Here is a 27840-nt window from a genome sequence, read left to right as displayed (position 1 = left end):
GCTTCTCTATGAAGTTCTCCAGTTGATGACTTTCTCATTGCTCTTTTCCATTTAAATTTTTTTCATAAGGATATTTATGTCCTGAAGCATGGATTTGATTTCAGTTGGTATTTTCAGTCCCTTTTATTAAAATTAGTCTTGCTAGCTAGAGAAGCCTCATTGTACAAGCTCTAAACTGTGAAATGACCTTCAAAGTATTGTATATTGTGTATTATTATTTTAATATTTAGTATGTAGTTACATATAATTTATAAAGGATTTAGTTTTTGTCTGTAGTTAATATATACCTTATTGGAGCATACACAGATATGGTTGGACACTGCACCCATTCTGGATCAAAGGACAAACATGACCAATTTTTATGAATATATGGTTAAATTATGCTCTTAGTTTTGCCTATGTAACTGCAGAGTAATTCCAATGAGTTACTCAAGTATAACAGATAATAGAATTTGGCCAATAGCTATAATTCTTATCAAAACAGTCAGATGTTTCAGCAGATTTATCTGCTATATAATGTCACAAGAAAAAAAAACCCTAAATCCAAGATTGCTACTTCAAACTTCAGTCTTCTAGTTCTAGAAATGGCAGCATTTCAGTATCCAAAACTGCCCACGAGAACTGTCCACCACAATTCTGTTATGTCAAAATCTCATTTAATATTATTTATTAATATAATTAATTATCCTTCCAGTAACCAGAACTAGACATGAGATAACTGGTTCTTTAATTTGGCAACTCCTGTGGTAATGCCACTTGTGGTGGGATCTTGTTTCACTCAGTAAGTCATCTTACGGGTCTCACAATATTTGGGGGTTTTCTTAAAGTCCCAGCTCCTGGAGACAAATGATTAAGTGAGGATCTCAGCTTTCATGTTTAAAAAAAAAAACAACAGAGAGATGGGTGGGGGGTATTGTCTAGCCTTCGTGGTTGTAGAGAAAAGCTTGGTAATGTGACCCAAGGGTATCCTAAAGCCCAGAAACCAGAAAACAAACAAAAAGAACTCAAAATATATGTATTTTTAAAACAACTCATTATTTTGTTAAAACTTGGGGTTGGCAATACTGACATGTTTTGGTTATCTCTAATTGAATTCCTTCTGGGATACTCAGTCTAATATTTCTTAAACAACTTCTGTTCTTGTTAGCAGATTTTTATTTTCCTTCATCATCATGATTGCTATTGCTTCAAGTCTAGGGAAACCTTCTCCAGGTCAATCACTGTAACTTCCAGGTTCTAGACTGAAAAAATAGTTAATGATTCCACTGCCTAATCTGCCCTTGTGAATGACTCCTTTATAGATTAGACCAGCCAGTGAGTCTAAATTCAGATATTCTGTGGTGAACTTAATTTTTTCAAGATACTAAAAAAAAAAAAAAATTCCAGATGACATGCCAACTTTTATGTAGGGCAAGGAGTACTGGTTAAAGGAATCTTGGCAAATCTGAAGTGATAGGATAAAACAACAAACTTTCCAATTCAGACTGTTTGCTTGAAAGTGCATTGGGCCAGTGTGTCCTGGATTTTTAAATCTCCCCAAGATGCAAGATCCTTTTACACAGACAAGCAGTCAGAAGCTTTGATTTCTGGGAGACACAGTTAGTCATCTGACGTGGACAGGTTAATTTGTTGTGGGTATCCTTGTCACAGTATTTGTGTTCACCAAGAGGCATAGTTTGTTAAAATAATTCTTGCCTTTTTAAGAAATAGCACGCTTCCGTTAACTTGCTATCATGACAATTTTGTGTTTATATACCTGCTTTTTGCTTATGCATGGATTGCAACTGTTAGTTTTTGGGGGGCTATTCATTAATCCTCTATATTCTGTTTTTCTGTACAATAAATGCAGAAAACCATGGTTAAATGTTAAGATTGTGAGGTCAGGAACTCAAAATCTAGGAAATTCCAAAGGTCGCAATTGCTGTGGCATTTTAAAACAACCATACTGTGCATTCTGCATTATGTGATGTAGACAGTATATTTTATAACTGAGTAATGCATTCTTACCATTTAATCAGGGGGAAAAAAGAGTAGAAAAAGTGCAATTTGGCTGAGTTAACATTACGTTTATTTTTGAAATGTCCTGACTTATTAATGGTTGGTCATATGGCTATAATATTACATTATTTCTAGGTTTTTTGCACTTAATTTCCTATGATTTTTAACTATAGGTTGTTTGGAGAAAGAAGTAAATAAGGTAAATCAGCTAATGTACCTTTCAGTTTCTGCTGACTTCCACCAGTGGAACTTGTAAGTTCATTGAACGAAGAAGAATAAACTGGAGCATGCTTCTGTCACCTTACTGACATGGTGTAGTACCTGCAGTAAAGTATTAAATGTGAAGAGTGGCAAAACCTCATTTCTTAGTGAATAGTATGTGCATATGGGCGATAAGAATATCTCCTACTGCCTGTGATCGGTATGCAGTTTTCAAATGGTCAAACCAGTATCTATTGCTAAATTAAAACAGATTTTTTTTTTTCAAACCAAGTAAAGGCAATATTCCTCAATGGGGACTATGCCTATAGGAAATGTCAGTCTTCAGCCATTTTTGCTGTAGCCTTCTTTAAATAAACATGCAGTTCTTAAAATAGCGAAATTGATATCAGAGGTCAGGGAGAGAGGAGATAGTCATCTTCAGTAAACTCCAAAACAGCTGAAGGGGTTTTACTCAGCCTTTCAGAGAAAAAGTGTCAGCCTTATTGTTGTTTTGGAATCTTCTGGGTTCACATGATTTTTCTCTTGCAAAGGCTTTTAGATGAAGGAGATTGGGGAAATGTACAATCACGCTTTGTTTCAGGGACATTATCAAAATCATGGGCCAGATCATGCCCCAAGATCCACACTCTGAAGACCCGCCTGTGAATCTCCCCAATTTTGTGTGGAAGGGGGGAGAGGGCTTGCATGTGTTCATGGCACATTCTTCCCCTTCAATCTGCAGAGGCCTGTCTTTGTGATCTGGGTATATCCAGAGGAACAAGAGTGAGAGAGGTGTGTGGGCAGAAATAGGATGCTGCTATGCATCTCTCCTCACTGGTTGTATGGAAATTAGTTTAAATAATAATAATAATACAGCTACTAGGTTTGCTTTTTGCATTTCCCTTGGTAACCATAAATAAAATACTTTTATTTATGATCAGGTTTTCATGCACCTTCAAAATACTGCAGTGATTTAGTTATTCTCTCTTTTTAAACGAATTTCTCTATTCAAATTCTAATGAACAATAATTTCATGAAAAAGCGAGAGTCTTGTAGCACTTTAAAGACTAACAAATTTAATTTCTTCAGGCATAAGCTTTCGTGGGCTGTAACCCACTTCGTCAGATGTAAGGAATAGAAATCAAATAGGTATATATATATACATCTAAGAGTAAGGAACAACAATGGGGAAGTTAGGTATAAGGGAAGTCCATTCAGTTAGAGTAGTTGAGGCCTATTCACAACCATAGATTAGGAGGTGAGAATGTGTGAACAGCAACAGTTACTTCTTGCAATGAGATAACCATTCCATCAGACTTCAAAGAGAAACTGCAGAGCTGGAACCTGTATGCAAACCTGACACAATTAAACTGGGTCTAAATAGGAACTTGGAATGGTTATCTCATTACAAGAAGTAATTGTCGCTGTTCACACATTCTCACCTCCTAATCAATGATTGTGAATAGATCTCAACTACTCTAACTGAATGGACTTTGCTCATACCTAACTTCCGCATTGTTTTTCCTTACCCTTAGATGTGTATATATATACCTCCTATCTGATTTCTATTTTTGCTGTATACACTAACACGGCTACTCCTCTGGAATAATTTCATGGAAACATTTTCTATTCGTGTTAATTTTATAAAAGCCCGTTGCATATTTTGTACAGCACCCAGATCAGCCCTAACCTGTCTTGGAGCCTTTAGGCCACTTACACAATATAAATTATAAATATACTAATGTTCACAAAACTTAAATTTGGGGCTAAATGTGATCAGACAGTTTCACTTTAATCACATTTTGCATACAGAATAGTTTTATTTATTTGTGTCTTTGTGCTTTCTAGGATTTCTCAGAATTAAATGTTAATCTCAATTTGGACTTTCAGGATTTGTAGCATGCCTTAGGTATTAAGTAATACCCTATACTTTGAAATTTACTTGTGCCCTCTACTTGCATGGTAAAATTAATATCTTGTTCTATTACAGAACAATACTATTCCTTTAAATTTGTGGCTATGATCAGTAACTGACATTAATATGACCCAGTGAAAGAGGGTTTGCTACTGCTTTAGCAGAATTTAACTATTGTTAGTGCAATTTGTTTTGTGGCCTTCTGTGATCCTGTATTTTATACAAGGAAAAATAAGACAAAATATATACTGTTTATTTTTGGCTAAGCTTTAAAAACTGGGTAAATGGGACCGTCATCACAGTTGAAAGGTACACCTCTTTCTCCATAAGAAAGAACTACTTTGGGTTCAGTTGCATATTCATGACCACTTAGGTTGGCTAGAGTTGAAAGGTGGAGAGTGTTGATACTTTTTTACCAAGAGAAAAAGGAGTCCTTTGCAACTTCAAGATGTGTTAAGTTGTCAGTGTATGGTATATAAAATAAGGCAAAGAAGATTGTGTGTAGCAGGAATTGAGTATTGCATATAAAATGAGTACACCATTTTGAAGGAGTGGAATGTGTTTTGAAAGTGTGTGTGCGTGTTAGAAAATATATCATAGTAAATATAATCACATTTAATATAAATTTGAAAGAAAAACAGTTTATAGTAGATGGGGGCAAGAAATAGATGCTCTTAATGTTTGTTAGTAACTAACAAATGATAATCATCCAAATCGGAAACTAACAGGGAAAAATCAAGGCTAAAGAGAGTTTGCTAGATTGAACATTGCCAAGGAGGTGCTTCAGCAAACTGAGACGTCCATGAGGCATGCAGTAATATAGAAATGCAGTGCCTGACCTGGCTTGTTTAAATGACTTTAGGTTTTAAGCTTCATGCATCTTTTAAGTCTTGAAGATGTTTTTAAAAGCCTGATGCTGAAATGTTATTTGCAGTTAGGTCTTGAAGTGTTCAGAATACAGCGGTTTTGTTAAATATCCTCCCTAGAGTTAAGTAAAATTGGTGAAACAATAGTACAAAAATTCACTGGCCGATTCCAGAACAAAAGGCTCCCATGATAGAAAGCACACTGGAAGGGCACCCATGACTCCTACTTTTCTGGGAGCCCAGACCTGATTAGCACACCTCAGATGTGGAGGTGGCACTGGCTGAAGAAGGGGGCATGATCATGGTAGCAAAGTATGCACTGGTTCAGTACATTCCCTAGGGAGCCTCCTGTGGTGATGATCCTATGGTGCCCCAGGCAAAGTTTGAAACTGTTGTTCCATTGCAGAACCCCCAAGAGAAGGTGGTGGTGCAAACATCTGCCTTCCCCTGGGGAAGAGTCCCCTGTAGCACAGCTGCAAACAGTCTTTTCTGTGCCAGTGTGAGTAAACCAAGAAGTGGTTATTAATGTTTACTGTTCATTTAGAAGGTGTTACCAAAGTACTCTACAGAGATTTTCTTGTACAGTTTGCAAAGGATAAAACTGTTCATGTGAGCGGAATTTACTTAATTTTTAATTCCAGGAAACTAATATCCTTGTTCATGAGTATACATGAGATCATTTGCCCACATACCTTTGAAGGCCGATTATTGGATCATACATTTGTAAAGTGGATTTTAAGTGGCCACTGCCTCGGGAAGCCAATGTTTCTGTGAAGAGCTAATGAGAGAACATCCACAGTTGAAGTGGATGGTGGAACAGACTGATTCACAGTTAATTACACTTACTCATACTTTTGTAAACAGATTTGCAAAGTATCATTAAAAGTTCATCTGCATTGTAATACTCAGTGCTCACCGTTACTATTGAAATATTATTGCAGGTTAACTGTTACTGGTACTTCAACAAATACTTGCTAAACTTGTGCGTGCTAGAAAATAATGGACTGTAAAGCAGAAGCTACTGCAATGCATCACTCTGATTACCTCTGCATAAGAGGGGTATAAAAATCTACTCATTTCCTTATGCAGTAGTGGGAAGCGTCTTGGGAAATATCTTCCTGTATGGATGGGGTACTACTTTAATGCGCTTCAGCTCCTGCTGCTTTAATGCATACTATCAGTCCTGCTGTCTCTTCCAGACTCATGTTCTGTTCTGGTTGAAAGCTTCTCACCCATTTCTGTGGCCAGTTTGGAAAAGTTATTGTTAATGAGGCTTAATGTGTTTTTCTGACCACACGTAATTATATAAATGCAACAAACTTCTGCCCAGATCTAGCAGTCTGTCTACTAGAGTTGGAAGTCAGAGAGCTGAAACAAATAAAGGACTTGATTCCACCCTCCAAATACCTGAATTTGCGTTGCCACGGATTCAGAGACCGCCTTTAGAATCAATCTGTTACTTTTTTTCATGTCCTAAAATTAACAGATGAAAGTGGAAGAAGTGTGTACGTGCATACATTTGTTTGCATGTGTAATGTAATATGTAAAAGGAAAGACCATATGTAAAAAAAAAAAATTAAAAATTAAGGAATAAAAACAACATAGTGATGCTTACATTGTGATTAAACTATTACAATTTTAATTTTCAAAAATTATATTAATAAAACCTACAACAATGAAATGCAATAAAGTGTATCTAAATTGCTATGTGCATCATGGGTGAAAGTGCCAGGCTATCTGCATTATTGCACGCTACATACCATGAAAGTTTATCACCACACCAGACCCATGTTGGCCAGCCTGTTGTGGTCAATGGAGGTCATTGTAGGGGTAGGCCAGAGGAGGAGCCATGAAATCAACATACATGCTGATCCACTTCATCCAACAGCAAGTGCAAATGTCATGAAGGTGCTGCATGCAGATCTTGTTCCAGGTGATAAGGTAGATAGAATATTAGCTGCCATGGCTTTGTTGCAGGCCTGCCACCCTACCCATGGTTTGGGTGTGAATTTGATAAATCTCTCACACCCTTATAACATTTCACTGTTCAGGCTTTATGTAAGTGAAGAGGATTTCATCACAACAGGAAAAAAAGCGTGAAAAGAAAGCAGCCGCCTTCCTCTGTTGGGATTATTGTGAAACAAAATAGCATCCTTTCACTTCTTCAGTGCTCCTTCATTTCATATTTTAAAGATGTATATCTCCAATGCTTCTTCATTTCATATTTTTAAAGATGTATATTGTTATGTGCTCTTAATTTTGCTGTGGCTTTATAATCAAATCTTTTAGTGCAACTAAAACAGGAACACATCCTCTACTAATCTCTTGCATAAATATCTAATAGTTATTTTAATCTTCACTGGAGATACATTTTAAAAGTATAAGGACAGTTGAAGTTGGGTGATAGGTGGTTGGCTTATACTGTTAAATGTATATTGTTATGCATATGTTAATGTACACATACATTGAAAAACAACCAGGTCTTATCAAGTTGTACTACCCTCAAAATGTAAATATACTCAGTTGTGCAAATCTTTAATGAGTATAACTGAGAACATAGACTTGAAGGGACTTCCTGGGTCACTGAGTCCAGTCTCCTGCTATCACAGGCAAACAGGTCATATGATCTCTTTTATAAACTTACCAAGCTCCATCTTAAAACCAGTTAGGTTTTTTGCCCCCAGGACTCTTACTGGAAGGCTGGTTCGGAACCCACTCCTCTGATGTTTAGAAACTGTCTTCTAATTTCCAAACTAAATTTATTCCTGGCAAGTTTATACCCATTTGTTCTTGCACCAACATTGTCCTTTAGCTTAAATAGCTCTTCTCCCTCCCTTAAGTTTACCCCCTGATGTGTTTGTAGAGAGCAATCAGATCCCCTCTTGGCTTTCATTTTGCTTGGCTAAACAAGCCAATCTCTTTCAATCTCCTTTCATAAGATAGGTCCTCTACTCCCCTGATCGTTCTAGTAGCCCGTCTCTGCCTCTGTTCTGTTTGAATTCATCTTTCTTGACCATGGGTGACCAGAATCAGCCACAGTCTTCCAGATAACATTTTACTGGTGTCTTGTATAATGACATTAATAATACTTCCCTATCTCTAGTGGAAATACTTCATTTGATATATCCTAGCACTTCTGGTTTTTGCAGTCATCCACACTAGTGGTTCATACTCACTTTGTGATCGACTAATACACCACATCTCTCTCCTCTACTGCTGTTTCCAACTGCAGCGGCCCCCCTCATCTTACAGCAGAAATTCTTGTTGTTAGTCCCTAAATGCATGACCTTGCACTTCGTACTATTAAATGTCATCCCATTTGTATTACTCTAGTCTTCAAGGTCATCCAGCTTTTCCTGTATGATATTCTGATCCTCCTCCAAACTGATAATGCCTCCCAACTTTGTGTCATCAGAAAATTTCATTAGCATGCTCATATTTTTTGTGTCAAAATCACTAATGAAAATATTAAATGAGCGGTCCCCAAGACCGGTCCCTGAGGAACTCCATTAGTAACCTCCCTCTAGCCCAATGGTTCCCCATTCAGCGCTATTCATTATCCTTTTGGCCAGTTCCCTACTAATCTTATAGTTCTTGTACTAATCCCCATATTCTCCATCGTAACTAATAATTTCCCATGTAACACTGTATCAAATGCTTCACTGTGTATATTAGAACTGTGGCATTTCCCTTGTTTAGCGAATCATTTACATTATTAAAGAAAGATATCGATCAGGTTGGTCTGGCACAATCTACATTGGATAAACCCGTGTAGCATTTTATCCCATTTTCTGTTTACCTCCATGTCCTTAATTATTCTTTTCTTCAGAATCTATTCTAAAACCTTGCATACTATTGAGACAGAGTAAAAGATCTGTAGTCGCCCAAATTATATTTAAGAAAGGGGGAAAATGGGTACTACATTTGCTATTCTCCAGTCATATGATACCAGCCCTGATTAAACAGATTTATTAAAAGTCCTTGCTACTGGACTTCCAATTTCACATGCTGGTTTTTTGTGTTCTTGGAATACTTTATTTTGTATGTTGTCTGTCACACACACTGTATCCCAAAAACTTTGGAAAGATCAATAATGCATGACATCACGACAGAGTTTTTGGAAAACACGTCACTGATTTTGTAAAGTCGGGGAAAAGTAATGCAATTGCTAGAGCCACAGACCAGCCCCTCCAATGGAAGGTGGGCTCTGGGTGCAGTATACCCAGAGGATCCTCTAGGAAAGATTTGCTGATATTGTTCCAGTTCCCAAGAGCGCTACTATATCCCTACCCCATGGAGCAGCCAAAGGTTCCACTTCCTGAAACTACAGATGAATCTCATCCCAGGGATCCACGGAAGGCCAGATTTGTGTATAGGTCCTGTGCATCCATGCTTGCTCCTGGACCTCCCATCACGTAGACTATCAGTGTGATGCCAGTGGAAGCAGCAGCTGGTAGCTGCCCAGAAGGCCTGAATTAAAAAGGATGTTACGCATGGAGGGTGCTACTAAAGAGTTAATGCAATTTTGATTCATTTTAACGTTCTGCTAAGTTTTCCTAATGCCCTCCCAGACCCTTCCTCTCCTGCTGTTCTCTTCCTGGTCTCATGAGATAGCTAACACATTCCTATAATGGTAGATAAAGTCTACACCTTTAATACGAGGTAGATGATTTGGATCATAATAAAAAAAGTACTTTATCAACACATTCAGCTTTCAGATACTTGTGAGAAATATCTAATAACTATTCCTTGTCCTGACTCCTTGCATATATATGTGTCTTATTCAGTATGAATGTGTGAATGTTTGTATAAATATATGTAACAGTGATATTCATGTGGTAAATTAAATTTATCATGCATCCTTAACTGCTCCATCTGCACTTTACCCAATAATCTATTTTAATACTAACATTCCAAACCAAACAGTTGTTTTAAACAACCTGCCAGAAAATTCTTCCTCCTTTACTCCCATAGATGCAATTTCCCCCCTTGCCCCTCAAAATTGTATAGACCAGAGGCCTAAGACAGGCAATATTCAGTCCCCTGGGTGAGTGGGTGGTTTACATTCTGATAATACATGATTTTTAAGGCTAGAAACAGGAGCCTTATACCCATTGTAAAGGGAATATTCCTAGCTTTCCAGTGGAGCACATGGCACTTGTTTCTAGACCTGGAAAACCTCAGATAATAGAATTTTAAGTCATGACATTTTTATTTATAAAAAAGTTATATTAAGTTTTAAAACCTCTAAAAATTACTTATCTTTATTCTCTCACTCAGATGTCTGTACAGCAAACTCATGATATTAAGGGAGAAAAAGCTTGAGAGTCAAAGGGGAAAAGTATGGGCAAAATAGCACCCAGACATTTTTAACACCTTTAAAACCTTTCTCAAATACACTTTCTTTAAAGTATGTGACCCATATGGAATTACACAATCCTTGTTCAAAGACTGTTGTTTAGGCTGCACAGACAAGCATTTGGAAATTAGGAAATGACAGATTTATGTGGTTGCCAAGCTGTGCCGCCTTAATTTTGCTGACATATGTAACAATTCTGTGCACTGAATGGAGTATGTGATCATGTAATTACAGAGTCTGTCATAATGCATACACAATGATTTTGCAACCTAAATAACATTTTCTTTAACATATATACATATATGTAACTTCCCATCCACTCCCAGAATGAGGGTGTTAAGAAAAACGTGAAAGCAAATTATTTTATGTACAACTATAACAACTCCCCAGTTCATGAATCAGCATCATATTCAGAACCCTGAACCTTCAGCATTGCAGCACAAACTGCTGCTGTTCAAGCTACAAGTCTAACATTACCTGGCAGCAGGAGATAAATCTGCTGGGTGTGAGAGAGCCTGACCCAGCCTGACTCGCTCATTCTTCTCTTCCCTCTCCCCCCCCCCCCCCATCCCATTCTCCAGCAGCTCCCTCGTGTTCCCAGTGAAGTTTGGGGGTCATGCTGCTCCTGTTGCTTTGGCAGTGGGGTGAGCGCAGAGTTCAAATGTTCAGTGATTTCGGTAGGCTGCCAGAATTTTCTTGAGGAACACAATAAGAGAAAAAGAGTGGCAATTTTTAGCAGTTTATAACTGAATGGAATTTTAGGACAAAGAAAATGCAATTCTGTAGCCCAGGGGGATTCCTCTTGTCTAATATCACAGCTTTGCTGAAAACAAGAGGTGGGAGAGTTTCTCAAATAAAAGGTCGGCAGAATCCTTTCTTAAGCAACCTGAATATAGGGTTGCTTCCAGCTCCTTCTAGAGTACATGATGTGTTTGTGCAGTATAACTGTTTTGTGGGCACTTGTTTGGCATCCAAAACCCATGCCATGACTCCATGTATTTTGTAGGTTTGTGAATGTAGAGATTTTCTGTGTTTATAAGAGGGTACTTTCATTAAAGATTGAGTTAAAATATTTTGGATAGTTTTTATTTACAGTCACATTCTATACGAATAATCTGATGGAGCTGGGAGTTAGCTCTCAGTCAGAAAAGATCCCTGTGCCTGTATTTAAAGCAAATATGATATAATGAATGCTTTTGACTGAAGAAATTAATTATATGACCTATTCATTTCTGAAATATGTGATTATTCCCTTAAACAAGGCACATTTTGGGAGGGCTGAACATAGCTAATCAACTCTTTCTAGTCTTTGTCTTTTTAGGCTTTTGTCTAGTCTTTAGGCTTTTTAAAAAAAATTAAGATACAGAAATATTTTCAAAAATAGATGAGAAATGAAGGTCTTTGATTTCATATTTAAACATGCTGGTATTGAAGCTCTTGATAGAAAGTCCTGGTAAAGAGGATAATCCTTTGTTTGAACATTCCTTCCTGGAAGGAGTAATTTTGCACTTTTTCCAAGTCTTAGGTTTCTGTCTCAATTCCTTTGAAAAGCTTTTCTGTCTGGAGATGAATTCTCTCGTGCAGTGAACTTTAGTTTAAATTTGTATAATGTTTGGAGTAGTTGACACATGATTTGTTGGAGGAAGTGAGAAATCTAGATCAATTTAAATTTTTAACAGCATGTATCATGAGTTGCAGTGCCACCTATTCAAAGTTCACAGAAAAATTTGCACAAGTGTTGTGGTTCCCAGAGTCTCCAATTGAAAATGCATGGGAAGCACACAAAATCCCACAACCTCTAAACTTTCCCATGATATCCTGTACGTTTTGAATAGATGGCAATGTGTTCAGCTCAGGAAATGTTGGGATTTTTTAAAAAGAAGTTAGTTTGCTAAACTTGCACATAAAACACTGTGAGGCTTGTAGTTTAACATAGAAATGTTAACCATGTTATTGTACATCAACTGTTGGATTCAATTATGATGAACACTAACAAAGTAGCACGCAATTACAGTATTCTGTTTTGTTTTGATTTCAGCTTTATGACAAAATTAACACAAAATCTTCACCACAAATCAGGAATCCTCCCAGTGATGCTGTACAGAGAGCCAAAGAGGTAAGTGGTTTTTAAATATATTTCAGACTTTTATTTTGTTTGTTTAATGTGAAACTCTTTCATCATTATCATGCTGATGCTCTAGTCTGACACCTAAATTTGACTGTCTGTGAAAATATTTTTACCCTTAGTTATACTGCATAAATTTATAATTTTCCAGACTGTCTGTAAGGAATGTTTGCATTATTCAGCCTCCTCATATAACCTCTGACTTGTCAGTTGGGATATAAAAACAGAGGAGTGTTGTCCTTGGGCAAGTGTGATCATTTGCATATATTTTATATTTAGTAGGTTTGCATGCAGCAAAAGTTTGAAGCCTGTATAATTTCCCAAATAACATTTTTCTTTAGAAATGTTTATTAATCTAATCAGGATTTGCTTGCTTTTTATTGTATCTACAACAAAAAATTAGTTTAATGCCAAAAAAAAAAGGGGGGGGGGGGAGGAAAGGGGAAATAAGATGCAGAGAAGTAGGACATCTGGCTCAAAATGGCCAAAACCAATAAAACAGAACTACTTAATTCTTATGCCTGTTAAATTTAGGGCAAATGGTAAATTGTGATATATAGTGTCAATCAAAAACAAGTAGTATTTGTTTAGCATATGATGGCTGAAAAACATTGCTTACAGTAATATTAAAAAATCAAATGAGCACAGACATTTTACTCACAATATATAATAACTGAAGTCACACTGACATTTCCCCTGAAGGTTTTTCTCCTGTTTCCCTAACTCCTTTTTATTGAAACATGCCTTTTTGACCAGATTGGCAGACTTTAACAACCCTGGCAATACCTTTTGAGCAGCCCTCACAATTTTATCCGGTGAGACATTTGAAAGACGCCATATGTGTCTGTGTCCATTCAAATCTATCCCTTCTCCCACTTCCCCACATCAGTCTAAGAGAACTGGACATCAGTCCATCAAGTTACTCTTATCCAGTCACATTCACGCTTCTCTGGAACACTATGGTGGAGATTGGGAGCTGTTGGTTCCTGGCCTCAAGAAGCACCAGCATGGCAGAGCCAAATCTGGAAGGTTAACTGATCCCACAGCCACCACAGGCCAGGAGCATCACAGAGGAGCCTGTGCTTGCAGCTGCATGGAGAGAAAAGGAGATGGAGAGCCCACAAAGGGAAACCACTACCAGCTCTGTAAGGAACATTACTCAGCCTCCCTACAGTAGTAGAGAAGAAGTGAGCATTTTTCCTGTGGGGGTATGGACAGAGCCCTCCAGCGTAGGGGCAGTCGGCCATACAGTACAAAGCAGGCACAGCAGTTCTCCCTGTGTTAGAGGGAGCAGACAGGTCCACTGACACATGCCTCAGAGCCCTGCAGCACATTCTGTACTGAATGCTTTTAAATACCTTTAGTGACCCTAATTTGGGTTTTCAGTATTTCCCTACAAAACCAATACAGCTTGGCAAAAATGTCCCTACACTGACATTAATAAATGATGGCAATAAAGTATGCTCTGCAAAAATCTGACTGTTTGGGGAAATTACTAGCGGTCGCTCAAAGATAGATGAGAGTGCCCATTCAGGAAAATAATTTAAGTAAACTGATGTAATAATAAAGCAAAATAGTATGATCTTTACACACAGTTGTTGAGCACACCTAATTATCTGCTGATATAAAGGTCGCCACCTCGCAGTTTTGCAAAAACAAAAGTCCATACCCAGCAAAGGCACAACCCTTATGCAGCCATGCTGCCTCGTGGCCTGCTGCAAACATGATACACATGGTAGCAGAAGAAGTCTTCCATCATCATCTTTCTTGGTTGCTAGCAAGGAGAATCCTCTCTCCCCTACACCTCACTGCACCCCACCCACCATCTGCTCGGCTGGAGAATCTCCACTTGCATTCTCTGTTCCCAAACCATCTCTCTTCCCTTCAGCAGCTGCTGGGAGGAAGAGTGCTCTTTCCTTCTGGTTGCTGAGAGGGATGGTTTCCCTTCCCTTTTTCTGTCCCTTTGTGAGCAAGGAGGAGAGGGTCATTTCTTTCTTTCTTTCTTTCTTTCTTTCTTTCTTCTTCCTCGGGTACCAAGAAGCAGACAACTCCCCACAGTGATTGTGTCCCATCTCACTTTCTTACTCTCAAGACTATCCTTTCTCCCTTAACATGCTGGACTGGGATCTTGGTTCAGTTCCTGGCTTTGCCACAGTCTTCCTGTATGACCTTGGACAAACCAGTTAATCTTTCTGTGGCACAGAAAGATTCCCAACCTGTATAATAGGGAAGATGATAATTCCCTAACTCACAGGGGTATTGTGAGAATAACTATTAGTGTTTGTGAGGTGCTCAAATACAGTGTTGGTGGGGACCAAATACATACCTGGATAGATAGATTAATAATACAGTGGGTTTCCACTATTCAGTTTCTCCCCACCTCACAAAAAACCACAGGCTTTCCATACTGCTGTGTCTGTTTGCTCAGCACTCTGTTCCCCACTTTACATGTTTATCAGGCCAAGCAGGGAGCATTTGCACAGTCAGTGCTTTAAGATGAGGCAGTATGTCAATTGAGCAGTATGGGAGCGCTGCTACTGTTCTTACAATCCAGTAACAAAAACCAAAAGAAGACTTTGCAGATGGAAATTTTTTATTGTTTTTACTGTTACTAAATTTTGCCTAGTGGTTGCAGCCAAAACCAGGGCCTATTTTGGTAGGCACTGAACAGACATGTAGGAAAAGACAGTCCCTACCCCAAAGAGTTTACAGTCTAAATAGGTAAGACAAAGGGTAGGAGAAAGGAAATAATATCCTTATTTTACAAATGGGAAATTGAGGCTCAGAAAGTGGAAGTGACTTGAACAAGAATTAAATAAACAACTGATAGGCAGTAATGATAGCAGATATTAAATATATAAACTGTCAAATAACTCCTGGGTGCTATAAAACTTACTGTGCTTGTAGATACCATACCATCAAAAAATTACTCCGATAAAGTGTTAAGTTTCTGATTTTGTAGTGTTAGTATAGTCGATATTGTAGGAATTAAGGATTATTCTGTGTAAGATATATTTTACTATAAAGGGACAGCATTTCAAAAGTTGGCTTCCCTTTTACCAATACAATTTGCTGGGTACAAATAAGTGTAGGTGCAGTTTTATGTGTATTATTTTTTGGCTCAGAATTACGGTCAAATAGACTTTTAAGTAGCTGACTTGCAAGTGTAATTAAATACTTAGATGGTTAAGTGTTCTAAATGGCATATACAGATAATTGTTGGTGTAAAGTTTTGCCTGCAGTTATTTGCACTTGCAATTTTGCAGATATAGTAAAGGTGAGGCTGAAAGTTTAGCCCAAAGTGAAAGTTTTAAATAGATAGTTACCATAAGATGAAGGCTTCTAAACAATATAAAATATATTACATGAAAAAAATCCACCATTCCTTTCCCATTTTATGTTATGTTTTACCATTTTTTTATCTTATGTACCTTTAAAATAAGCAAATTATCTATTACCTGACACTATTTATTTGGTGCCAGCAGAGGTTCTTTTGATTTCACAATTCACTTAAAAAAAAAAAAAAAAGAATGGGAAGCTCATCAGTATCTGAGTTCCTTTAATTTTGTTAATTCCAGGATGGCGCGCACATCCATTTTTAACACAGAAAAATAAGCATACTCAAAGGTTTAAGGCAACAACTTCAGTGTGGAAATAAGACTCAAGTGTGCATTTCTGAAGCTTTTAGAGAGTATGGAATTTATTCTCCTTTTAAGTCTAGTGTGGTTTATACAGATAATTACAACCTACAATGCCAGCAGTAAGGGAGACTACATATAAAAATGTTCAAGAAGAATGTAAGAATAATTTATTCAGACAACAATAAGTATAGTGACTCATTCCCACTTGTCAAAATGGAGTTGTGCATCTTGTGCATAGCAACCCAAGGGCTAAAATGCAGCTTCAGCAGGATTCTGGAGTTTAAAAATGCACTCTGTTTACCATCTGTGGAAAAATGGAACAGAATGATTTGATAAGGAGATCCTACCCTGGGAGTGTTTGTTTGTGCCAACCACATTGCTCTGCAAAATTTCCTGGGAATGAATCCTTGGAGCCGCTGTCAGAAGCAGAATTCTCTGTTTCCGCCAATCAAACAGCTGAATGTTGAGAATAAAATTGAAAATATCATACTTCAAGGAACTGAGTTAAAATACATTTTTTCCCACAGTCATGAGATGAAATGCTCTTTTCTTTTTTATACAATCTTGAGTTTTGAGCTTGAGTTATAACAGGTGGACCGGCTACTGCTCATGATTTTTAACAATTTAATTTGCAGAAACAAAGTTATGATCTGGATGGTTCAGGCTTTTATACATGTTTTAAATTTGATTTTAATGTTTCTTAGCCCACATTCAGAAGTGGAAGCAGAGGTTGATAAGAGCCACTTATATAGTTGATGGTTTATACTTTTTACTTCTACGGTTGTGATAATGACCTTTTAAACAAAATTGACAGTTTAAAAGGAGAGACTCTGCTTTCTTTAAAACTGTTCTTTCATTTAGCGAAGAGAGACATCAATATGTGATATTTTATTCTGTTTGAAAAAAGTTCCCATTCTTGAAGATCCTTTATTGTCATAACCTATTGATTTGTGTTGATGCAACAGGGATTATGACCAACCAGAGTAAAGTATGCTTTTTACAGTTTTATGACAGAATAGAGAACAGTTGGCTTTATTGAATTTGTGCTGTTTGTTTTGCAGGTATTGGAAGAAATTTCATGTTACCCAGAGAACAATGATGCAAAAGAGCTAAAGCGTATTTTAACACAACCTCATTTCATGGTAAGCAAATACTACTCTGGCTGTTCTTAAACACATTCCTCATGGAACATCAGTAGAGAAGCCTATAAGCAGCAAAACAAAAGTATAGCTAACTGCACACACATATATATTTAATCAGCATTTCTAATGTGCTAAGCTAACGCAGCAGTTGATATTGTTATGGGGCTAATACATAGTGCTTGCTACACTGAGGGACTATTGTTTGTTTGCTGCTTGTCATGATGAGCATTGCAGTTTGCCGGCACAGCTCTTTTGTGGGTTTGAGCTCATCAGATGAGGGAGTTATTTCTTAAAATATTAGTTTTTTAAAAGAAAACAATGAGAGACTAGTAAGAAAGATCTAAAGACACTGACAATAAAGGTAACACAAATCTAACGGACATCAGTAGCATTGGGTGAACTTTTTGTGACGCAGTCACAGAGCAATGGAATTGTTCATTACGAAATCTTACAAAAATACAATAGAATGGAGGCTTTTTTAAACAAAATCTGCTCATGTTCTTAAGCGTGACATTCTTTGGCTCAATAGCCTGTTAACTATGCTTCACCCAGTCTAGTGGTTTTGTGGTTTAGTCCTGCATACTACCATGTGAGTAATCTAAGTTAGATTCTCAATTCCAGGGACTTGTTTTGGGAGCTGAAAGGATGTAAAAAGGGGAAAGGAACATGTGGATCCTAGGAAGATAGAGTAAGGATCCTCCTTTCTTCCTAACCTGTGTGGAGCTAAGATATGTTTATTCATTTTTTGAATATTTTCTGTATTTAAATCTAGACTGGGGGAGTCAGGAGAGTGGTACAGTTCAGTGAATTTGGAGTTTGGACATAAGACAAACAATCTTATTTATTTCACAAATTTTTTATTTTGGGGACAGTGATGGCCTTATGTTCAGGGATCTGAGCACCCAAAACTCTCAGTGAAGCACAGAATCTCTTGAAGTCAGGCAATTAATTTTTTTTATTTATGTTGTGGACAAACCCTATAAACTCTAGAAAAGAAATATTGTTGCTTGAAGTTGTTGTACACTAGCGGAGTGAGGAATAATTAAAAGTGTGAGTTTCTAACCCAAAAAGTGAATGTAATGAGCTCCCAGATTTTGCCCAGTTGAGGGCTGACTCGGCAGTTTGCAAAACAACAGAAAACTGCACCTAATTTCCATAAATAAAACAAATTGCAACCACCTTCATTCAATAGGCAGATGAAGCCTGCAGAGGCTACAAGTCCCAGCATGCAGCATTCCAGCTGGATTCTTTGAAGATCAGAGTACCTCAACTGTTTGCTGTGCCATTGGCCTAGTGGCCATACCCACTCTGATAATGGTAGCAGAACCAGTTCTGCTTTAGTAGAGACAGTTGTTCGCAATAGAAAAAAATGAGACATTATGACACCCAAGCTTATTGTGTGGAGGGAAGGAAGCAGTGAAAATAAGAAATGGTACTTGTTGGTGCTCAACTTCTCTGTTACGTAGCTTATCCCTGATACAACTTTTTCCCATGTTATATGTAGCTTGGATTTACTGGAAAGACATTAGATCTTGGAATAGACTGTCAGTGCTGTATTAATTGGCTGCTACATTTTGAATTTCAGAAGTAAAAACAGACAGAAAAGTCAGTAATTTACACGATTATATGGCAGTTTGGAAGTCTAGCTGATCAGCTTTTATGTGCACACCATTTTCAAATAATAGTAATTTATTAAAGATTTTCATATTGAGTCAAATGACGGGAAACTGTGATGCATCAGAAAACTACTTTTATACATAAAGCAATTAGGCTAATGTGCTTACAGACTTTTTTTAACACTAGCTGTCAGACTGAAAACTCGTGCAACAATTCTTTTTAAAGTATTTTTGATGTAGAATAAGACTGATTTCCCTTTTTAAAATATATTGATGGGGGTTCATTTCTAAGCAAAAGAAGCAGCAAAAAATCTTTATTGCAGAAATGAAATTCTTACTTTTTATTTGTGAAAAATGTAAATCCTTTTCCCACAGTTTCAGACGTTAAGATAGATGAGCTAAACCCTTATGCAACCTCATCTATGGTCCAGTGGTTATAAGTCAGTTAACCTCACAGGGCAATGAGCAGAAATTATATTTAAATATTTAAACTAGCTGTAATTCATTCATTAGATATCCAGAATCTATTATTTTAGTCCCTGTCTTATGGTTTAAACCTGCCTTTTGGTTTTAATTTATAGATAATTCTGTACACTTTGAGAATTTTAAAGAGCTACTATAAACAAATATGGTATACTCTGACTAATGATATTAAAATACCTTAACAAAGACACAAGTTATTAATCCGAGAAAATGCAATCCAGTGAATCCTTTTTGGCTACTGACCTAATAAAAGAAATTATTGACATATAACTGGCACTGTGTCATGCTTCACTGACACTTGAAAACCCCATTAGGTAATGGTGGAGTGAGAGAACAAAATATTTGAAAATATGTTAATTATTAACTCTGCATGTGAGCAATGTAAATAGAAACAACAGTACAAAATGTTATACCGTCAGCCTATTTTCAGTATGCCTTTAGGAAGTGTAAGATAAAATATATTCTAGTTGCTACATCATTGCAGTTTAATGAAAATGAGTTAGGGCATATGGCATAGTCAGTGGGATCACATGTCTTAAACTAGTGTGTATCTAGGTTGTAAGCTTTTGGTTTGTAAGCTTCATTATTTTAGGAATATGATACCAGAATCAATAATTTTTAGCAAAAGCCAGAAACTAAGCTAAGAAAGAGAGTTCAAACAGCATCAGTATTGTTGAACATGAGTGCCCATGGTTAACAAGTATGTTTCTAACTTCTGGCAATCAGTCATGCAGTAAAGTAGTTTGTTTTGTTTTGTTTTGATTAACTTAAAGCTCGATAAGGCCCCAATCCCACAAAGGCTTATGTCCATGTGTAACTTTAAAGACTGAGCATTCTATGTGAGACATTCATTTTAAAGAATCTTTTATTTCAACGAAGAGCCCCAGCAACAGAGCAAAAATGCCAAGGCAGAAGTTGCTGCACTTCAGAATATCACTTTCTCTTTGTTTTTCTGAGAGAGAACAATTATTTTATGTACATAATAGAGACATCTAGTTGTTGTTGGCTACTATAGCCAACGTTGGTCAAAAGTTAACAAAAAATTGTCTAAAACTCTTTAAAATACATTTCTACATTCATTGCCAAAGGATTCCCATGGGTCTGCTCAAAAATAATCTCTTTGAAATTAATCTCCAGCCAGACAGACACTTGCTAATCTCTGAAATGGTTCCTAAGGTAATCACTTCCTAGAATGCATACATTTAAAAACAACATTTACCTGGTTGTATTTTTTACAGGGCCTATATATGCCTCAGGGTGTTTTTAAGTACATCATTACTTGGAGGATGCTAAGGCTCAAAATTAGCCTTTCATATTTCTCATTCTGGGAGTTTTAAAAAAAAATTTCTAACCCTTGCATGCCTAATGATTGCAGTAGTTGAATTATCTTATTTATATAGTTGGAGTTTGTTTTTAAGGTTCTTAAAATATGGATATGCATTTTAAAAAATACAACCAGGCAAATGTTGTTTTTAAATGTATGCATTCTAGGAAGTGATTAGTTTAGGAACCATTTTAGAGATTAGCAAGTGTCTGTCCTGCTGGAGATTCATTTCAAAGAGATTATTTTCTTTGTACTGCTATGACAGTAAATGTGAAGAGCAGCCATATCTGGAAAGTGTACTGTTGTTTTGCATCTATTCATGTGGCAACATATGAAATGTTTTCTCCCACAGATGGATTTTGCATTTTATCTGTTTTGGTATTTATAGTGCATCCGTCGCCATTTTTCCTCACAGTGAGTGATACAGAAATGTGGTGGGAAACAACATTTATAACTGCTGACATAGTACTTAGAATCCCTTCAGGAACCATGTGGCCCACAAAGGGAAAAGAGCCAGGAAAACATGACCATACTGTAACAACAAACCATAACAGAGGAAACTGTGTAGTTTAAAGGGAAAACTATACTTTAGAGTAAATATTTCAGTGGGATTCGGTTTACTGCAGTATAAAAATAGGTGTTCTCACATTTGTATAATTTGTGTGTTTTTACGCAGGCAAAGATGTAGATCATCAAACATAGTAACATTTGTCATAATTTATTTTGCCTACACACAAGTGTTGTATTAATCTGATCATTAAAAGTTGATTGTTCAGATAAAATATAATTGTTATGATGTTTTAGTTTAATGGTTTTTTATAAAATAGAAATATATCATTGGGAATCTTGTTAAGAAAAGGCATTGTTAAGGGGCAGGGCATATAATGAACAGAATCAGATGTGCTGAGACTTGACTGTATTTGCTAATTTGCTTGAACAAACATTTCACCCTTAGAACAAAGGATAGAAAACAATCTTACACTAATTGGCTTCAGGAAAGCATAGTAGACTATTCTGTTAAAGAAAAAACACACCCCAAAAATACACACTCTAGGAAGACAGTCAGAACAAATGCCTACTTGTGCATAAGATATGTTTTTATCTCATACTCAGGGCTGCTTGTGACACACAGTCAAATGGATGGTTTTCAGGATTTTGGGGGGATAAAAATGAAAAGAGACTCTCGTCTTGTCAGTTACTAGTAAGGCTGTTCAAGAATGGCCACACGCTTGTTTGCACACCAGTTTAACTAAGTCAGTTTAAAATTCGATTTTAGTTAAACTGATGCAACTTGTGTGTGTAGTCAAGATCTGTGTATAAAAAAATCTAGATAAAATGAATAGTCACAAAAGGTGTGGAGCACTAAAACGGAATATGGAATTATGAGCTCATTGTTGAAATTTTAAAAGTTAATAACAAAACAGATGCCATTAAATATTTAATTAAAAACAGTGTTTGGACTAGCAGTAGGTTTGAAACATTAGAAAATCTGATGCCTGGTTTACACGGGTGGCAGTGGTCAATGGGAGATATGCAAGCTACATAATGTAGCTTGCATATCTCCCGTTGACGTACTTACATTGATGTACCGCAGCATCTTCACTGCGCTGCATTGACAGGAGATGCCCTCCGGTTGACACAGCCTTACTTCTTTAAGGGAGGTGGTTTTATCGCGTCGACTGGAGAGCACTTTCGGAATCGATTGAGCAGGTCTACACAGCCTGCTCAATCAATCCCACTGCAACAATCCCCAAGATGCCATCAGTGCAGACATACCCTAAAAGAATTAGGATGTTCCTGTTTTGAGTATCTGGAGAGATAAAGGCTGCATTCCCCTGTCTCTCCAGATACTCAAAACGGGACAGCACCAGCTCTATAAAAATCCAAATTCTCAAATTAATTTTAAAATTAAGGAAGGTGCATTAAAAGTGCATAAATGCTCTTTTATAGTATAGTGCATATTAAAAATGGTGTGGCCTTTTGGGAACAAGTGCAGGATTTTGTAGGTAGCCATAAAATCCCAACCATTGTCTTGGATTCACTCCTGAGAAACAAGTTTTGCACAGGTGCTTTTGAAAATTCATTTTCAATTTTTAAATCCTTTTTAAACACAGAATATTCAAATGAACTTTTGTAATAAAAAACTAAACAGTCACAGGGACTCATTCATCTGTAAAAATAAATCAGAGATGCCAAGCTCAAGCTGTTGTGATTCATGGGTCTTTCAACATGCAAGTCATGGGTCTACACATTTTTAAAGTGGTAGCACTACATGCTTTACTACTGAGTAGTGTGGTCAGTCTGCTATGGTGTGTAGTACTCTATACAAGTATACTCTATATTTGCAAGGACCAGGCTTGTTTTTTCTGTCCTGATCCCAGTGGCACAAGCCCTGTTGGCAAGTAATCTTTCTCTCCAATCTTCAACAACCCTTGGGATAATATAGGAGCAGCACTAACTGGTTAAGTGGTAATTCCTGTCCAGTCTTTCAGTAGAAAAAGCCTGTCCATAATACAGGTCATAAAGAATGGTAAGGTTAAAAAAGCATATATGAAATAGAGGGTGTCTTCAAGGCCCTGAAAGATCCCTGTAGGAGTAAAGAGGGAGAAGACAGATGTCATGCAGTGTAAAACCTGATACTGAACATTCTGCAAGTACTTGAGAAATGTTTATATTTTATTTAGATTATGTCTCCTGGTAACATATTACACTTTTCACAATTAGATATGCTAAATGTCTTTGATGTTGCATCTATAAGTAATTAGAGCAATAATTATTATGCTTACCAAGTACATTTAGATAAATTTAAACAACTATATGTGACTGTACATGACAACAGGAAATGTAGAGGAAAAACTGATGAAATAGTACTTGAAGAGCTTATGGTCTCAGGCTGTGATATTTATCAGATGTCTCAAGCTAATCAGGATTGTGCTGGCCCAGTTTTCTATGGGAGAGGAATCAATAACATGGTGCTTATGGCAGTAGTTATGTTGGAGATTGAGTTCTGCCTGTCAATATTGAAGAGTTCCTCAGCATAGTGTTGGAGGACACTGTGCAGAATGTTGGAAGGGTTGCCCTCAGACTATATGTAAAATGGAGATGGAGAAAACTTGTAGTCATCAAACGTCTCATGGTTTTTTTCTCAAGAGAAAAGGTCCTAAGCTCCAGTGCCCTGGCCAAATTCCATCTTGCATTAATATTCTAAATACCATTTCTCTTGCAGTTTCAAATGAATATACTGGTGATGTTCACTTCCTGTCCTAATGGTCTTGTAATGTTGTATAGTCAAGTGTTGCCTGTTTCCACCCCAAAACTCACTTTCATTCCAGTGTTGGAAGAAGTGATACCTGTACATGGGTGTGGCTAGCTTTTCAGACCTGGGTGCCTAAAGTAAGATGCCCACACATGGCATTAGAAGCCCAAATAAAAGTGTGCTGATTTCAAAAGTGGCTGAACACCTGCACTTCTCGTTGATTTCAGTGAGACTTTTGGGTGTTGAGGACTTCTGAAAATCAAGTCATTTACCTTTAGGTAGATGAGTTAAGAGCCTAACTTAAGCACCCAGTTTTACAAATGTATATGTGCGCGCACATGCACACACATATACTGAACGCATACAATGTATATTGCGTTTGGGAATCCTTGGAGAGAAAAGGCCTTATATAAATGTAAGAAAGTAATGTCATGGGCATGCTCTAGCTTCTGGGGGAAATCTGAAACCTTCTGTCAAGAATGAGAAAAGATTATGGAAATCTAACTACTTCTGTAACCTCCTGTAGGCCTTACTTCAAACTCATGATGTAGTGGCACATGAAGTTTACAGTGACGAAGCATTAAGAGTTACGCCTCCTCCCACCTCTCCGTACTTAAACGGAGATTCTCCGGAGAGCGCCAACGGTGACATGGATATGGAGAATGTAACACGAGTCCGACTGGTACAGTTCCAGAAGAACACAGATGAGCCAATGGTATGTAGGCAACAGTACTGTTCTCTTGACTCTGTAAAGAGGAAGAGGTGACAAACTGTCCACCTTAGTAGTTTCAAACTACAGCGCTTATACACAGAAATTATACTGCTTGAACTGCATGAGTATAGTTAAAGTGTGGTACAGCCAACCTAATGTGGACACAGTAGTACCAGTTTAAAAGTGCTTATATCAGTATAGCTTATTCCCATGTGGAAAGGGGAATAAGCTGTATTGGTATAAATGCATAAATGTTAGAGGCTGTACTATACTGCACTGGTATAACTATTCTGAAAAAAACAAATCATACGTCTAACAAAAATAGTTATACCAGCACAAAAACAATGTGTAGACCTGACCTTAATATGTAAAATAGTACTGGATAGTTTGCAGTTTAATAAAGTATTTTATTGTAATAAACTAATGGTTCTTATGGATTGTTTGTATAGCAGCAACAATCTTGAAAACTATAGCAAGATAAAAAGAAACCATGTTAGTGGAGTTGCACAGTTTGATGCTCCAGTTATATAAATGCAAAAATAGATGCCCTGTTAAGATTTCATATGGAGGACTGTATTTTGAATACACTTCTCCAAAACACTGTTATGCTGTATAAATTTTTTATTGGTTAACATAGATAGACTATTAAATATGTAAGATTATTTTAGGGATATACTATAGCCTGCATACTAAATGACTGTGTCTTCATCTTATAAGGAATCACTGTTTTTATTGGTAGCTAAAAATGCATCTGTGTTATAACCAAATTTTACCACTTTTTTAACATGGGAAATGAGTTCAAATAGTAAATGGAAAGACCTGTAAAAAGAATGCTACACCTCTGGAAAACAAGTGGCTACCTTGATTTTTTGATGATGATTGAAAAATAGCAAAAGAGGAAACCGTATATTCAGCATCTGGAATGTTTCCATGATGTGTTTTATGGGGGTAACTTAATCTCATGAGAGCAGACAGTGTATACATTCATAATCCAAAGGTGAAATTCTGGCCTCTTTGAAGTCAATGACAAAACTCCGATTAATTTCAATAGGGCCAGAATTTCCCCCTAACACATAGCTTCATCTTAACCTTTCAGCAGAAGTGACCATTCTTAGCAGTTGAAGAAGCAGGTTGCTGAATATTTTTTTCTTAATGATTTCACAATTTCTTTTACTAGGGAATCACTTTAAAAATGAATGAGCTGAACCATTGCATTGTTGCAAGAATTATGCATGGAGGAATGATTCACAGGCAAGGTAATATTAGGACATAAATGGTTTTGTTTTCAAATTGGATTACTCCCATACTCAAATACATTTTGTGTAACAAGTGAGGCCCTGATCCTAAAACTTGCTATTCTTCACCAGTGGATCCCTGTGTCTGCATGGGGCCCCATTAACTTCACAGGGTCACCACTCAGATGCAGGGGTCTGCCCATCGGGAACAAGTTTCAGGATGGGGACCTGAGTGTTTAATTTTGGCTTTAATAGGTAATGATGCAGGTCATGTCAAACTGCTTCTACAGAATATCAGTTCTAAAATGTATGTAATTTTGGAAAGTCATATTTATTTATTTTCTAAAATTCTTAGAGTAAGCATAATATTTTTCTTAATATGTCTCTGTTGAGCAGAAATTCCACATTTCTCCATGTATTGTCACAGAACTTCTGAGACTCTTGGCAATTTGACTGCTGAGGTACCTAAATGTGAATCCAGAACCAAAACTTTTCTCACCCATGCAGCTTGTATCTTTGTTTTTGGCTTTCACTGCTCTGAGCTATTGCCAAACCTTCAGACGTGTGCCTGTTCCTCTTTTCCTTCCACTCCCATCCTGTGTGCCCAGATATATGTCAAAAGTAATTAATGGCTGAGCTGAGAGCTGCCTAGTCGGTTATCAACTAACCCTGGCAGACTGCAGGTTTGAGTTGTGTCTCTAGGGAGATTTCTTGAAGCTTTGCAATTTGAAAACTGCCATTTTGTGACAGTCATCAAACTTTTCATAAAAGTGGCAGATTTGATTTTGTGTGAACTTGTATATTCTCTTAAAGGGATACCATCAACCTGAAACCTAGTCAGTTGTTTAAAATGAGTAAAAAAGGAGATGAGCCTATATGAGTCACAGTTGGTTTTTGTCATTGTCTTCCTTTGGGATCATTTATATAGTAGTCATCCGCCATATAGTAGACAGGTTATTACTTTGTATAATAGCCACAGCTGCTTCCAAAATCAGGGGGATAGATCCTTTTAAAGTTTTTATAACATTTTCCACTAGACCATCAGAGCATGGTGTCTTGCTATTTTTAAATTATAGTACAGCATCCTGTATTTCTGAAATTTTTAGGATTATTTAAGCTTTTCTATTTGTGCTTTATCTAACTTTGGAATGCTTCTTAATATATTCAGAAGTCTTGAGATGTTAGTCTTATCTGGGTCTTCTGCATATAAATTTAGGCAAAATGCAGCAAACGCTTTAGCATTTTCATTACTTGTTCGTTTTGCTTAAATGGCTGTTGGTGTTTTAATTTGATTACCATTCTAGATGCCTGTTGCTTCCTCAGTTGGAATTCCAGGAGTCTGTTGACTTTTTATTGGTTTATTCAAAATGTCTTTGTTTGTCATATCTCAATTGTCCATTTTAATAACTAAAATGTAAGTTGGCAGTAGTTTCAGGTGCTATACTGGCCCTGAATCCCCCTACCAGTTTTTGTGGGTTTACTGTCACATTTTCATATTTTTTAAAATTTTATTTTCTTCTGTTACTGTGAGGAAGAGCCAGCAGGCTTCCTGAATAAACAGGAAAACTGACAATACACAGAGGGTTGTCAAATACTCAAAGTAAACAAACTGGAAAAATAGCAAAGTATAATTATCCCCATTTTAAAGATAGGGAAGCAGAGGTTGGAAGCCAAAGTGACTTTCTCAACATGAGTAACTGGAAGAGCTGGAATTAGATCTCAGAACTTCCTGACATTCCAAGTGTTTCTCAGTGTGAGACATTTAAATTAATCATAAATTAATCACTGAAATAATTAATATGTTGGATTCAGATTCTAAAAATTCAAGGGGAATTAAAAGGTTAAATAACTCATTTGAAATACTATATGAATTTGTATAGATTTGTGCACTGTCTTAAAGGGACACCACCAACTGGAAATCCTGTTGGACTTGACATAAAAGATTAAAGGGATATTGTCAATTTAAT

At 36.9% G+C, this 27840-nt stretch overlaps 1 protein-coding gene across 4 annotated transcripts in view; it reads left to right on the top strand.

The window, feature by feature from the left end:
- CASK (calcium/calmodulin dependent serine protein kinase) overlaps positions 1-27840 on the top strand; it is a 410160-nt gene that overhangs the window by 323096 nt on the left and 59224 nt on the right. For all 4 annotated transcript variants that reach the window (XM_067545145.1, XM_067545148.1, XM_067545147.1 and 1 more), the window contains 4 exons: positions 12378-12455; positions 17167-17247; positions 24453-24641; positions 25816-25894. In XM_067545145.1, the coding sequence (XP_067401246.1) occupies positions 12378-12455; positions 17167-17247; positions 24453-24641; positions 25816-25894 (427 nt within the window). The remainder of the gene's footprint in view (positions 1-12377; positions 12456-17166; positions 17248-24452; positions 24642-25815; positions 25895-27840) is intronic.

Source organism: Emydura macquarii, unplaced genomic scaffold, assembly GCF_026122565.2.
Source record: "Emydura macquarii macquarii isolate MOO-44397 ecotype Brisbane River unplaced genomic scaffold, CSIRO-AGI_Emac_v2 contig_1043, whole genome shotgun sequence".
NCBI classification, from domain to species: domain Eukaryota; kingdom Metazoa; phylum Chordata; order Testudines; family Chelidae; genus Emydura; species Emydura macquarii.
This window is presented reverse-complemented; position numbering and strand designations above follow the sequence as displayed.